The sequence below is a fragment of the Hyperolius riggenbachi genome, chromosome 9, assembly GCF_040937935.1.
Source record: "Hyperolius riggenbachi isolate aHypRig1 chromosome 9, aHypRig1.pri, whole genome shotgun sequence".
In the NCBI taxonomy this organism is placed as follows: Eukaryota; Metazoa; Chordata; class Amphibia; order Anura; family Hyperoliidae; genus Hyperolius; species Hyperolius riggenbachi.
In genome coordinates this window covers 16,909,484-16,924,353 of record NC_090654.1, presented here as the reverse complement: position 1 = coordinate 16,924,353, position 14,870 = coordinate 16,909,484, and the positions used below count along the sequence as shown (strand labels likewise).

Genomic DNA, 14,870 nt, shown 5'->3' with positions numbered 1-14,870 from the left:
CACACACACACACACACACACACACACACACACACACACACACACACACACACACACACACACACCATACACACAAAACACCACAACACACACACACCACAACACACACACACACACACACTCAACACACACACACACACACACACACACTCAACACACACACACACAACACACACACACACACACACTCAACACACACACACACACACACACTCAACACACACACACGCTCACACACACACACACACACACACACACTCAACACACACTCAACACACACACACACACTCACACACTCAACACACACACACTCAACACACACACTCACACACACACACTCAAACACACACACACACACACTCAACACACACACACACTCAACACACACTCAACACACACACACTCAACACACACACACTCACACACTCAACACACACACACACACTTTAACACACACACACTCAACACACACACACACACACACACGGATTTCAGGACTCACAGTTAGTAAGAGCTAAACTGCCAGTCTCAATAGTCCAATACCAGATAATATTCTCATCCTCCTTAAGATGGATTTGTCTTTTCAGTGAGCCGGTTCTTTCGCTGAATACTTGGGCACAGAACTAATCCCCTTTTTATCAAATTATTATTGCGGTTAACTAACTTCTTCCTTTTCAAGCTTTAACAATCCTCCTAGCCTGATGGAGAAATCCCTCCCTCTCAGGAGCATTGCAGCAGTCAAATGAACAATTCTATTTGGACTGATTAACTAATTTTATAGCAGCGTTTCTGGTCATTTCAGTGCCCTCAACATGATATCAATTGTCCCCTTTTCCCTATTTTATGGCAGGTTGTTTTATGGTCCTTATATATATCATTCTGATGCTAACATTTGTATAGGGCTTTTCTCCTGGTGGACTCAAAGTGCTTGAGAGCTGCAGCCACTAGGGCACACTCAATAGGCCGATCCTGCAGTGTTAAAGTGAACCTCCGGACTAAAAATCGACTCAGCAGCACTGAAAAGGCTTGGTGTTTCTTTAACAGTTTCACAGCATCAGAACTTTGTTTCTCTTATACAAGCCTCATTTTTAGCTGCACAGAAGAGAACTGCCCGGGCAGTTTTCCCCTTATGCTGTGCAAAGCATGATAAGATTTCTGATGTTGTTGTTCTCGTTCTGCTGTTTTGGTGCAATTTGTTTTTTTTTTTTACATTTTAAATTTGACATTTGAAGCCTAGTGTGTGGCACTGGGAGGGGTTATTAGGACAGTTGGAACTGTGTCTCCTGCTCCTTGTCACCTCCTTTCAACCAAAAAGATGGCTGCCCCCATGACAAAGATGACAGCCTCCATGAATCACAAACATTTGCCTGTTCTTTTAAAACAGGGTGGGTAAAAGATTATATTATCTATCTGTTCTAATTAACATAACTAATGTAACTTAATAACAGTATGTTTGTTTAGGCTGAAGTTCCCCTTTAAGTAGTCTTGCCCGAGGACTCCTTTCTGAAAAGGTGCTGGCTTCAGCCAGGATTCTAACCCTGCTCTTCTATGTCAGAGGTGGTGCCTTTAACCAGTACACTATCCAGCCACAGCTCTGACCACAGCCTCCATGTCTTGCCCAACACTGAAGGACACCTGAACTAAGAGAGATATGCTGGCTGCTATATTATATTTCCTGTTAAACAATACCAGTTGCCTGGCAGTCCTGCTGATCTCTATGGCTACACATGTATGTAAATGACACACCTGACACAAGCATGTGGCTAATGCAGTCACACTTCCATCAGAAAAATCTGAAACCTGGCCCTCCAGCTGTTAAGGAACTACAAGTCCCACAATGCATTTGCCTTTATGAGTCATGACTGTGGCTGTAAGACTCCTGCAATGCATTGTGGGACTTGTAGTTCCTTAACCTCCCTGGCGGTAAGCCCGAGCTGAGCTCGGGCTTTGCCGCGCAGGAGGAGATCTTAGCCCCTGGTGGGGCGATTTTCACCATGTAAAGTGCTGTACGCGCAGCTAGCACTTTGCTAGCCGCACGTACAGCTTGATCGCCGCCGCTCTGCGGTGATCGCCCGCACGCAGCGGCGCAAGAGTCCACCCCGCCAGAGCCCTGCGCTGCCCGGACCAATGAGTTCCGGGCAGAGCTGTGGGCTGGATCGGAGGCGTCTGACATCAGGATGTCGGCTGACGTCCATGACGTCATTCCGATCGCCGCCATGGCGCCAGGAGAAGCCAAACAGGGGAACGCGTTATATACGCGTTCCTCTGTTTGCTATAGATGCCGGCGACGATCGAACTAGAGGGACACATGCGCCCTCTAGTGGTGTTTCATGTAGCTACCACTCTGGTAGCTTTACATGAAACAAAAAAATAAATAAAAAAAAATTGGATTTCTGCAATTTTTGCAGAAAAAATAAACCGCCAGGGAGGTTAACAGCTGCAGGGCCAAGTTTGCCCATGCCTGGTCTATGACTAAATGTATTAGAGGATCAGCAGGGCAGCCAGGCAATGTGCATTGTTTACAAGGAATTAAATATGGCAGCCTCCATATCCCTCTCATTTCAGATGTCCTTAAAGAGGAATTGTCGCCCAAATCTTAAAATTTAAAACACATACAAATAAGAAGTACATTTCTCCCAGAGTAAAATGAGCCATAAATTACTTTTCTCCTATATAGCTGTCACTTACAGTAGGTAGTAGAAATCTGAGATTACCGACAGATTTTGGACTAGCCCATCTTCCCATAGGGGGTTCTCAGGGTTTTCTTTATATTTAAAAGCACTTAGTGAATGCCAGTTGCTCCGTCCAACTGCCAAAATAGTGCGCAGCGAGCAGGGAGGCTGGCCAGCATCTTTGTATTAATCATTTTCATGGAATGCCTTTATAAAAAAATAAAGGCCATGCTGAGAATCCCCCATGAAGAGATGGACTACCCCAAAACCTGTCCGTTCTGTAAGATTTCTACTACCTACTGTAAGTGACAGCAACATAGGAGAAAAGTAATTTATGGCTCATTTTACTTTGGGAGAAATGTACTTCTTATTTATATGTGTTTAAAATGTTAAGATTTTCGTCACAGTTCCTCTTCAAGGTTTACTGCTAACCTATCCCTAATACTCACCCTCCACCCTTGGTACCTGACACTAACCTCTTCTTTTACTAACCATAACCCCTCCCTTGTTCACTTCGTTCACTTTGTGGTTTCTGAATTCATGCGGCTATTTAACCAGCCATAGATGTCCGTTTTCATCAACTGATATCTGCATTTCAGTGCTTTAGTTCATTTAACGGGGGCAAGGAAAATGGATAGAGAACTGGTGAAAATGGACAAAAGACTGATAGAAACCATTAGTAGCAAATTGATCCATCAGACACCATCCGTAGCAAATTGATCCATCAGTAGAATCGGAATTCGGCTAATGACTTAAAGAGAAACTGTAACCAAGGACTGAACTTCATCCCAATCAATAGCTGATACCCCCTTACCCATGAGAAATCTTTTCCTTTTCTCAAACGGATCATCAGGGGGCTCTGTATGGCCGATATTGTGGTGAAACCCCTCCCCCAGTGTGATGTCATCACCATGGTCCTGACAGTTTGCTGTCTGTGAACCTCATTGCATTGTGGGAAATAACGTCTGTTTCCAACTGTCAAGCAAGCAGTATCTCCCTCTGTGCATAGAACTCTAAAAAAAAATACTGTATTTATTAATTCAATTTTATATGAAGTACATTTATTGCCAGAATCTTCATACCTAAAGATGAAGATGAACAGCATCAGAAGCATGCAGAAGGTTGCCACGTTGTCCATCGTCTTCATTAAGACAACCAGCTGACGCCTTAGGGCGGGCATAAATCGCACGAGTTTCAGGACCCGCAGGAGACGGAATGTTCTAAGTACTGACAGCCCTCCGTCGTTCTGCCCAATGATCTCCCAGACACTAAATGGAAAGATGGCCACAATGATTAGCAGCAGTTCATACAGAAGAGCAATAATACAGAAGAGCAATAATACAGTCTATACATACCATATACTACAAACTCAAACACTTTCTTAACCTCCTTGGCGGTAACCCCGTGTGTGACACGGGGTAAGCCGCCGGAGGGTGCCGCTCAGGCCCTGCTGGGCCCATTTACATTTTTTTTTTTTTGCTACACGCAGCTAGCACTTTGCTAGCTGCGTGTGCATAACGATCGCCGCCGCTACCCGCCGATTCGCGCTGAGGGGTGGATCGGAATACCCGCTCACGTCACGACGTCGTTGACGTCATTGCGATCGTCGCCATGGCGACGGAGAAGCCCATACAGGGAATACCGTTCAGAACGGGATTCCCTGCAGGGTAAAAGCGCTGGCGGCGATCGGAGGGGTGGGAGGGATAGCGAAGGAAGGGGGGAAGCATGTAGCTAGCGCTAGGCTAGCTACATGCTTTAAAAAAAACATTTTTAAAAAGTGCTGCTCTGCCCCCTGGCGGATTTATTGTACCACCAGGGAGGTTAAAGTGAACCCAAGGTGAAAATAAATGATGAGATAAACCATCATATTTATCCTCCTAAGACTTATTTAAGTATAATAGGGTTTTATTTTATAGTTAAACATTTACAAAGTAGGTTTCTAATCAGTAGCAGTCTATTAAGCGTCCCAGAGCTAGAAAAAGGTCAATAGTTCATGTATTTTATCTCTTCCTGCTCTCAGTTTTATTCTGCCAGAAAAACTTCTATGGCTGTAATTTACTTATCAGTGATGTTTACTATATTCCCAACAAGATATCAACAAGACTGAAGCTGTCACTTGCATGCCTAGAAATTAACTCTTTCAGGCAGCAAAATAAAACAAGTAAAACAGCCTTGTTGTTAATATGTTTTGTACTGTACAAACAAACAACAAACAAACACAGAACACTTATATCGCGCTTTTCTCCTGGCGGACTCAAAGCGCCAGAGCTGCAGCCACTAGGATGCGCTCTATAGGCAGTAGCAGTGTTAGGGAGACTGGCCCAAAGTCTCCTACTGAATAGGTGCTGGCTTACTGAACAGGCAGAGCCGAGATTCGAACCCTGGTCTCCTGTGTCAGAGGCAGAGCCCTTAACCATTACTCCATTCAGCCACTACATACACATGTTCATTTCATCATGTCACATGTCGCTACCGGTACACTTTAAATCCTGCCTCCATGATGTACTAACTTGGTAACTACACTTATTTATAACTCAGTGAGCAAAAGGAGAGCTTTATTTTAGCAATCGGTGATTAAACATGCTGTAGACATTAACAAATGTTGGGAAATGTGAATGGTAAATTATTATTATAGCGTCAAAAGATTTAATGATTCTTGCTTATATATATTTCATAGCTGGAATCTCTGTACTTAAGCATGGTTTCATACGGACGCCAGCAGCATCTTGTTCGCTCTGTAAAATTATCTAATTACAGAGCCTGGGAAAAAAGGCAAAAAAGAGGCCACGGCAAACCATGGAAACGCGAGAGATAAAAATCCACATGAAAGTTAGATGATTTAAAAAATGTACGAGCGAGGCGAACGCAGATAACAACTTTGTACTTCTGCAATACTGAAGGATGATATGATCACAAGAAAGCGAGGAGCAAAGTAAATACATTCCTAAGCATCAGAAAACTATTTGTGGCAGAAACATACATTAGCTATGTTTTGATTTCAGGAGTGGTGGGAACTCTTGTGTGATCTCGGAGAGTGCTGGATGGGGTATCAAAGCGGCGATGAACGATGGAGGACTGACGTAAAATGCCACCTTCATCATAACATGTGGTGGAAGCAATGACTTGCCTGATCCCAGTTTAAAACTGGTTGCCTTGGATTTTCCATCCTAGGGAAACTGGGGTTACGAAAGTTCACAAAACTTTTCTTATAAAATGTACTCTCCTTATAGATCTTATAGCATAAATTATCTCTTCTTATTAACCACTTAAAGGGGTTCTTTCGCGAATGAGGAAAAAAATAAAAAGTGGTTTATGCATAAACTATTAAACATCCTTGTAAAATAGTGTAAAATTTTTTTTTTTCAAATGAATGGTTTAACCACTTTACCCCCGCCCGTACGAATTTCTCCATCCCTTGTTCCATGCTTTAACCCCCAGGGACGGAGAAATCCGTACTTTCCGCGCTCCCGCCGCTGCCCGCGCCCTCGCTCGTAAACACGCCACCGACCGCTCGTAAACACGCCGCCCGCCGCTCGCCCGGAGATCAATGAACGGGAAAATCCATTCCCGTTCGTTGATCTAAGCCCCCGCAATGATCCGCTGCTCTCTGATGAGCAGCACAATCATTGTGGAAAAAAAACACTTACCCAGCCTCCTACTACTTCCTCCAAGCGTCCGGAAGGTCGCATTAAACAAAAAGTTACTGTGGCCATCTTGTGGCCAAATAGTAAAACTACACCCTAAACATTTTTCACATACAAATAAATTACTTTTACACAAAAAAATAACTCATTACCTCCCATACTCCCAATTTTTTTTTTTTGTAATTAAAAATAAAATAAAAAATGTACAATAAAGAAAAATACATAAATAGTTACCTTAGGGACTGAACTTTTTAAATATTTATGTCAGGAGGGTACAACACTGTTACTTTATAAACTATGGGCTTGTAATTAGGGATGGATGCAAAACTGAAAAAAATGCACCTTTATTTCCAAATAAAATATTGACGCCAAACATTGTGATAGGGACATAATTTAAGAGGTTTTATAACCGGGACAAAAGGGCAAATGCATTTCATGGGTTTTAATTAGTGTTGGGCGAACAGTGTTCGCCACTGTTCGGGTTCTGCAGAACATCACCCTGTTCGGGTGATGTTCGAGTTCGGCCGAACACCTGACGGTGCTCGGCCAAACCGTTCGGCCATATGGCCGAACTAAGAGCGCATGGCCGAACGTTCCCCGAACGTTCGGCTAGCGCTGTGATTGGCCGAACGGGTCACGTGGTTCGGACCCGAACGCGCTCTGATTGGCCGAACTGTCACGTGGTTCGGGTAAATAAATACCCGAACCACGTCATATCTCCGCCATTTGTCTGTGGGTTTAGCTTTGGGTAGGCAGGCAGGGTAGTTCGCGCTCCAGCCACGCTAGCCAGGGTCCCCCCCAGTCATTGTGTGTCACTGCTGGGAACAGTAGTACACCGCTCGTTCAGCCACACTATATAGCATTCTGTGTACTGTTCTGTGTCTGCTGGGAACAGTGGTACACCGCTCGTTCAGCCACACTATATAGCATTCTGTGTACTGTTCTGTGTCTGCTGGGAACAGTGGTACACCGCTCGTTCAGCCACACTATATAGCATTCTGTGTACTGTTCTGTGTCTGCTGGGAACAGTAGTACACCGCTCGTTCAGCCACACTATATAGCATTCTGTGTACTGTTCTGTGTCTGCTGGGAACAGTAGTACACCGCTCGTTCAGCCACACTATATAGCATTCTGTGTACTGTTCTGTGTCTGCTGGGAACAGTAGTACACCGCTCGTTCAGCCACACTATATAGCATTCTGTGTACTGTTCTGTGTCTGCTGGGAATAGTGGTACACCGCTCGTTCAGCCACACTATATAGCATTCTGTGTACTGTTCTGTGTCTGCTGGGAACAGTGGTACACCGCTCGTTCAGCCACACTATATAGCATTCTGTGTACTGTTCTGTGTCTGCTGGGAACAGTAGTACACCGCTCGTTCAGCCACACTATATAGCATTCTGTGTACTGTTCTGTGTCTGCTGGGAACAGTAGTACACCGCTCGTTCAGCCACACTATATAGCATTCTGTGTACTGTTCTGTGTCTGCTGGGAACAGTAGTACACCGCTCGTTCAGCCACACTATATAGCATTCTGTGTACTGTTCTGTGTCTGCTGGGAATAGTGGTACACCGCTCGTTCAGCCACACTATATAGCATTCTGTGTACTGTTCTGTGTCTGCTGGGAATAGTGGTACACCGCTCGTTCGCCACTGTATAGCATTGTGCTCTGTGTCGCTGCTGGGAATAGTGGTACACCGCTCACCCGTCACTGTATAGCATTGTGCTCTGTGTCGCTGCTGGGAATAGTGGTACACCGCTCACCCGTCACTGTATAGCATTGTGCTCTGTGTCGCTGCTGGGAATAGTGGTACTGTATAGCATTTCTGTACTGCCACTGTACTGCTGCCAGTCAGCGTGTACTGTAAGGATAAGTGAAATGAGGAAGAAATCCGGTGAAAGAGGGAGGGGCAAGGGAAGAGGTGTTTCCCCTGACGGTTCACGTACAGGCCACAGGGGAGCACCCAAGAAAACCCACTCAATACCGCCCATGTTGTCCAGGACAACAACCCTCACAAATCCAAAAGAACAGGACCAGATAATTACTTGGATGACCTCTCAAGCGTCCAGCAGTGGGTTAAGCAGCACCAGCACATCACGCACGAGGTCCGAGTCCTCAGCCAGTTACAAGGAGCCAGTGGGCACAAAGCTGACACAACCGGCAGCGACACCACGCACACAACTGCCAGATAACCAGTCCGATGAATTACCTCAGGACACAATGGGGTATTCGCAGGAGCTATTCCCAGCCCAACAAACTTCCACCTTTCAAAGGTCAATGGAGGAACAGCCAGAAATGTTGTGCCTGGATTCACAACCGTTAACTGTGGGAAATGCACCGCGCACTGAAATACAAGGCGAGTCCGAAGAGGACTCGGAAACCCAAATCCCAGAGCAATTTGGGCAGGAGGGGTTGCAATTGCAGGAGGTCGGCCGACAAGATCTGGAAGACGACGTTGGAGTGTGCTGCGCAGAGGTTGTTGTGGGGAGCTCTACTCCACGGCGGTGGCCCACAATGACATATGACGAGTTTGAGGAGATGGAAGAGGAGGGTATGGACAATGTGGACAGAGACCCAGATTTTGTTTGTGAACGAGAACATCGCCGTCGTAGCAGCAGCACAGATGAGTCTGTTGAAGAACACACTGCTGCACGAGTTCGCCTTGTGCCACAAGGTAGGCGGCGCGCAATTTCAGGCACCACAAGCGTGGAAGTTCAAGTGAGAGGCAAAAGAGGAGCAAACAGAAATCGCCAGCAAGGAGGCAGGTGCTCCAAAGTCTGGGCTTTCTTTGAAGACTGCACTGAGGATGTTACCATGGCGATTTGCAAGGTGTGCAAGACCCGCCTGAGCAGGGGGAAAAATATTAACAACCTCTCCACCACCAGCATGAGCCGTCACATGCTATCCAAACATCCCACTCTTTGGGCAAACGCGTCAGGACAGGGTACCAGAAACAACACTGCCTCCCTTGGGTTCACCAGACTCACCACCAGACCCGCCTCAGCAGCAGCAGTAGCCCAGCCATTGCGTGGTTCACAACATTCACAAACATCAGACGACGCTGACACTGTCACTTTCCGGAGTAGTGCTCTTGAGGTCTCCCAGTGTTCATCAAACACAACAACCAACAGCCCTTCCGTGTGCAGCGCTACGGTTCAGTTGTCTGTGTCGGAGATGTTTGAGCGCAAGAGGAAATTGCCAGCAAATGACCCCCGGGCCGTGGCAGTAACAGCCAGCATAGCCAAGCTTCTGGCCTGCGAAATGCTGCCATATCGATTGGTGGAGACAAACAGCTTCAAGGGCATGATGTCAGTGGCCATCCCACGTTACGTGGTTCCCAGCCGCTACCACTTTGCGCGCTCTGCAGTGCCTGAGTTGCATGAGCACGTGGTCAGCAAAATAACCCGAAGCTTGAAGAATGCCGTTGCCTGCAAGGTTCACCTCACCACTGACACCTGGACGAGTGCGTTCGGCCAGGGTCGATACATCTCCCTTACCGCGCACTGGGTGAACCTTGTGGAGCCTGGCAGCGATTCCTCACCTGCTACGGCACGGGTGTTGCCCACGCCACAAACAGCTGCACCGCCGTCCCTCCCACTGGATAACAGCAGCACCTACCTCTCTGACTCCTTCTCCTCCAACGCATCTCAAAGCTGTACCTCATCCGGAAACGCTAACCCAGCAGCAGTAGGATCGTGGAAGCAGTGCAGCACAGCTGTTGGCATGCGTCAGCAAGCGTTGCTGAAGCTAATCTGCCTTGGGGATAAGCAGCACACAGGGGAGGAAATTTGGAGGGGAATAAAGGAACAGACGGATTTGTGGCTGGCACCGCTGGACCTGAAACCGGGCATGGTTGTGTGTGATAATGGGAGTAATCTCATTCGCGCTTTAAGGTTGGCTAAGCTGACACACATCCCTTGCCTGGCGCACGTGATGAACCTAGTAGTTCAGCGGTTCCTGAGGACATACCCAGGCGTGCCCGATCTGCTGTTGAAGGTGCGTCGAGTGTCCAAACATTGTAGAAATTCCAGTACTGCTTCGGGGGCACTCGCCAAGATGCAGGAGCGCTTCAATCTCCCCCACCATCGCTTGCTGTGTGATGTCCCTACGCGCTGGAATTCTACGCTGCACATGCTAGCCCGCTTTTGCGAGCAGAAGAGTGCAGTGGTCCAGTACATGACGGCGCAGTACCGAGGCGCATCCGGCCAGCTGCCAAGCTTCTGTGGATCCGATTGGGCCAACATGTTGGACCTCTGCCAAGTCCTCCAAAATTTTGAGCAATCCACGTTGCTTGTGAGCAGTGACAACTCTTCAGTCAGCATTACCATACCACTGCTGTGTTTACTGAAGAGGTCGATGTTAAAAATCAAGGAAACAGCTGTCATGATGCAACTGGGGGAATCTGAAGGAGAAAACGATCAGCGTGATGGTACCAACATCAGGCCATCCGCCTCAGGGAACGCTGGCCCCAGCAGCTATGACGAAGAAGAGGAGGAGGAACAGCTGGAGTTGGAGCAGGAATTTCATGCCACCACTGACGAGGGCCAGAGCGGTGCACGTTGGACTTCCACAATTCAACGCGAATGGTCAGCAGAAGCAGACCAGGAGGAAGGTGACGACTATGATGCATCACAACAACTATCACAACGCTCACAAGAGGATGATGAGGATTCTGGTAGGACTCTGGCACACATGGCTCAATTCATGCTAGACTGCATTGAACGTGACCCACGCATTGTGCGCATTCTGGACAACACCAATTACTGGGTTTATACCCTTCTGGATCCACGGTACAAACACAATGTTCCAAAACTGCTTGAAGAAAGAGTCAGACAGGTCAAAATGGAAGAATACCAGCAGGCCCTTGTGGAGACTTTAGAGAGGAGATTGACATCCTCCCCCTCCTCTAGCCAGTTGTACGCAGACAGACTGACTTCCGCAAACCCAGGACGACCAGGAGGGCAGCAAACAACGCAAGCCGCAGCTAGTACCCAAAAGGGAATGGTATCGGCAGTGTCCTTGGAGTGGGAAAATTTTCTGACACCCATGCAGCCGCAGCCCACTGAACAGCAAGCGTGCAGATCCACCTCCAACACCGATCGCCTGGAGAAGATGGTCAAGGACTACATGTCAGATGGCGTAGCTGTGTCGAACCATCCATCTGCACCCTTCAACTATTGGGTATCGAAGCTAGACACCTGGCACGAACTGGCAATGTACGCAATAGAGGTGCTGGCTTGCCCGGCAGCCAGCGTTATGTCGGAACGCTGTTTCAGTGCTGCCGGAGGCATCGTCACAGATCGGCGTATCCGCCTCTCTACAGAAAATGCAGACCGTCTGACTCAAATTAAAATGAATCAATCCTGGATTGGAAATGACTACGCAACACTCCAGGACCCCAACCAAGTAACATGACCAATGAACATCTGGGATGGTGTTGCGTTTCCGGGCCCTGTTTATTGAACCTCTCATCTGTATTACATTTATGACTGCATGGCGGCAAAAAGCATTGCTGCTATATCCGCACGCTTTTTGTCCACATGCAAGGCCTGGGTTGTTGTGTCTCACAAAGCGTGGCCTTCTCCTCCTGCGCCTGCTCCTGTTCCATCACGTCTGCTGCTGCTGGGTTAGCGTTGCCGCGTGGTCCCTGTTTATTGAACCACTTATCTTTATTACATTTATGACTGCATGGCGGTACAAAGCATGCTATCCGCACGCTTCTTGCCCTCATGCAAGGCCTGGGTTGTTGTGTCTCACAAAGCGTGGCCTTCTCCTCCTGCGCCTGCTCCTGTTCCATCACGTCTGCTGCTGCTGGGTTAGCGTTGCCGCGTGGTCCCTGTTTATTGAACCACTTATCTTTATTACATTTATGACTGCATGGCGGTACAAAGCATGCTATCCGCACGCTTCTTGCCCTCATGCAAGGCCTGGGTTGTTGTGTCTCACAAAGCGTGGCCTTCTCCTCCTGCGCCTCCTCCTGTTCCATCACGTCTGCTGCTGCTGGGTTAGCGTTGCCGCGTGGTCCCTGTTTATTGAACCACTTATCTTTATTACATTTATGACTGCATGGCGGTACAAAGCATGCTATCCGCACGCTTCTTGCCCTCATGCAAGGCCTGGGTTGTTGTGTCTCACAAAGCGTGGCCTTCTCCTCCTGCGCCTGCTCCTGTTCCATCACGTCTGCTGCTGCTGGGTTAGCGTTGCCGCGTGGTCCCTGTTTATTGAACCACTTATCTTTATTACATTTATGACTGCATGGCGGTACAAAGCATGCTATCCGCACGCTTCTTGCCCTCATGCAAGGCCGGGGTTGTTGTGTCTCACAAAGCGTGGCCTTCTCCTCCTGCGCCTCCTCCTGTTCCATCACGTCTGCTGCTGCTGGGTTAGCGTTGCCGCGTGGTCCCTGTTTATTGAACCACTTATCTTTATTACATTTATGACTGCATGGCGGTACAAAGCATGCTATCCGCACGCTTCTTGCCCTCATGCAAGGCCTGGGTTGTTGTGTCTCACAAAGCGTGGCCTTCTCCTCCTGCGCCTGCTCCTGTTCCATCACGTCTGCTGCTGCTGGGTTAGCGTTGCCGCGTGGTCCCTGTTTATTGAACCACTTATCTTTATTACATTTATGACTGCATGGCGGTACAAAGCCTGCTATCCGCACGCTTCTTGCCCTCATGCAAGGCCGGGGTTGTTGTGTCTCACAAAGCGTGGCCTTCTTCTCCTCCTGCGCCACCCTCCTCCTGTTCCATCACGTGTGCTGCTGCTGGGTTAGCGTTACCGGTCCCTTTTCCTGGAACCTCTTATATGTATTACATTTATGACTGCATGCCGACAAAAAACATGTTACCTGTGCAAAGAAAACAGACATTTCCCGCATTTAAAAGACAGTTTTCCCTTTGAAACTTTAAAATCGATTTTCTCAAAAACTATAAGCTCTTTTTGCTAATTTTTTTTTCCTCTTGTACCCACTCCCAAGGTGCACATACCCTGTAAATTTGGGGTATGTAGCATGCAAGGAGGCTTTACAAACCACAAAAGTTCGGGTCCCCATTGACTTCCATTATGTTCGGAGTTCGGGTCGAACACCCGAACATCGCGGCCATGTTCGGCCTGTTCGGCCCGAACCCGAACATCTAGATGTTCGCCCAACACTAGTTTTAATTACAGTAGCATGCATTATTTAAAAATTATAATGGCCAAAAACTGAAAAATAATGATTTTTTTCCCACATTTTTACTATTTTCCCATTAAAACACATTTAGAATAAAATAATTCTTGGCATAATGTCCCACCTAAAGAAAGCCTAATTGATGGCGGAAAAAACAAGATCTAATTCGTTTAATTGTGATAAGTAATGATAAAGTTATAGACGAATGAATGGAATGAGCGCTGGAAGGTGAAAATTGCTCTGGTGGTCAGGGGGTAAAACCCCTCAGTGGTGAAGTGGTTAATCAATATAACATGTATTGTAAATAGTGATGGATGACGGCTGGGAGGCTAATCCATTTGTTAGGGGTGTTTTTTTTTTTACTTTCTTTTACAACCATAACTGCTGCCTACATAGTTTTCAGTGGTATAACCCACTTCTAGCAGGAATCGCCGTTATAACCCTAATAGCTGAGCTCCGCTGAGCTGCTGAATATGTGTTTACATTGTTGCTAAGCAACCAGACCCCGTACAGAGACTCCTTTTGTGTAAAGAGCCATAAGCAGCTGGAAGAATCAGTCCCATCTACACCATATGATTCTTTGTCAGATTCGATTCAATTTGATTCGATTCATTGATAAGATTTGATTCAATCTGACATGTCCGATTCATGATTCAATTCAATTCGATTCAAATTGAATCGAATCATGAATTGGACATGTCAGATTGAATCAAATCAAATCAATGAATCGAATCAAATTGAATCGAATCTGACATAGAATCATATGGTGTAGATGGGACTGATTCTTCCAGCTGTTTATGGCTCTTTTCACAAAAGGAGTCTCTGTACGGGGTCTGGTTGCTTAGCAACAATGTAAACACATATTCAGCAGCTCAGCGGAGCTCAGCTATTAGGGTTATAACGGTGATTCCTGCTAGAAGTGGGTTATACCACTGAAAACTATGTAGGCTGCAGTTATCGTTGTAAAAGAAAGTTAAAAAAAACACCCCTAACAAATGGATTAGCCTCCCAGTCTTTCATACGTCACTATTTACAATACATGTTATATTGATAAAACCATTCATTTTTAAAAAAACATTTTACAAGGATGTTTAATAGTTTGTGCATAAACCAATTTTAATTTTTTTCCTCATTTGCGGAAGAACCCATTTAAGGACCGCAGTAATTTTAATTTATCTGTGCTGCATGGGCTCTTCAGCCCGCAGCACAGATCGGGTAATAGGCAGGGCGATCAGACTTCCCCCCTTTTTTCCCCACTAGGGGGATGTCCTGCTGGGGGGTCTGATCGCCGTTGCTGACTTGTGTCTTGTGGGGGTTCTCAAAGCCCCCCTCTGCAGCGCTATTCCGCCCTCCCTCTCCTCATTACTGTGGGCGGTACAGGACG

The 14,870-nt window shown here is 46.9% G+C and overlaps 1 protein-coding gene across 2 annotated transcripts in view; it reads right to left on the bottom strand.

Moving 5' to 3' along the window:
* Positions 1-14,870, bottom strand: part of CACNA1I (calcium voltage-gated channel subunit alpha1 I) — a 614,989-nt gene that overhangs the window by 272,660 nt on the left and 327,459 nt on the right. For both annotated transcript variants that reach the window (XM_068252020.1, XM_068252021.1), the window contains one exon: positions 3,755-3,940. In XM_068252020.1, coding sequence (XP_068108121.1) covers positions 3,755-3,940 — 186 coding nt within the window. The remainder of the gene's footprint in view (positions 1-3,754; positions 3,941-14,870) is intronic.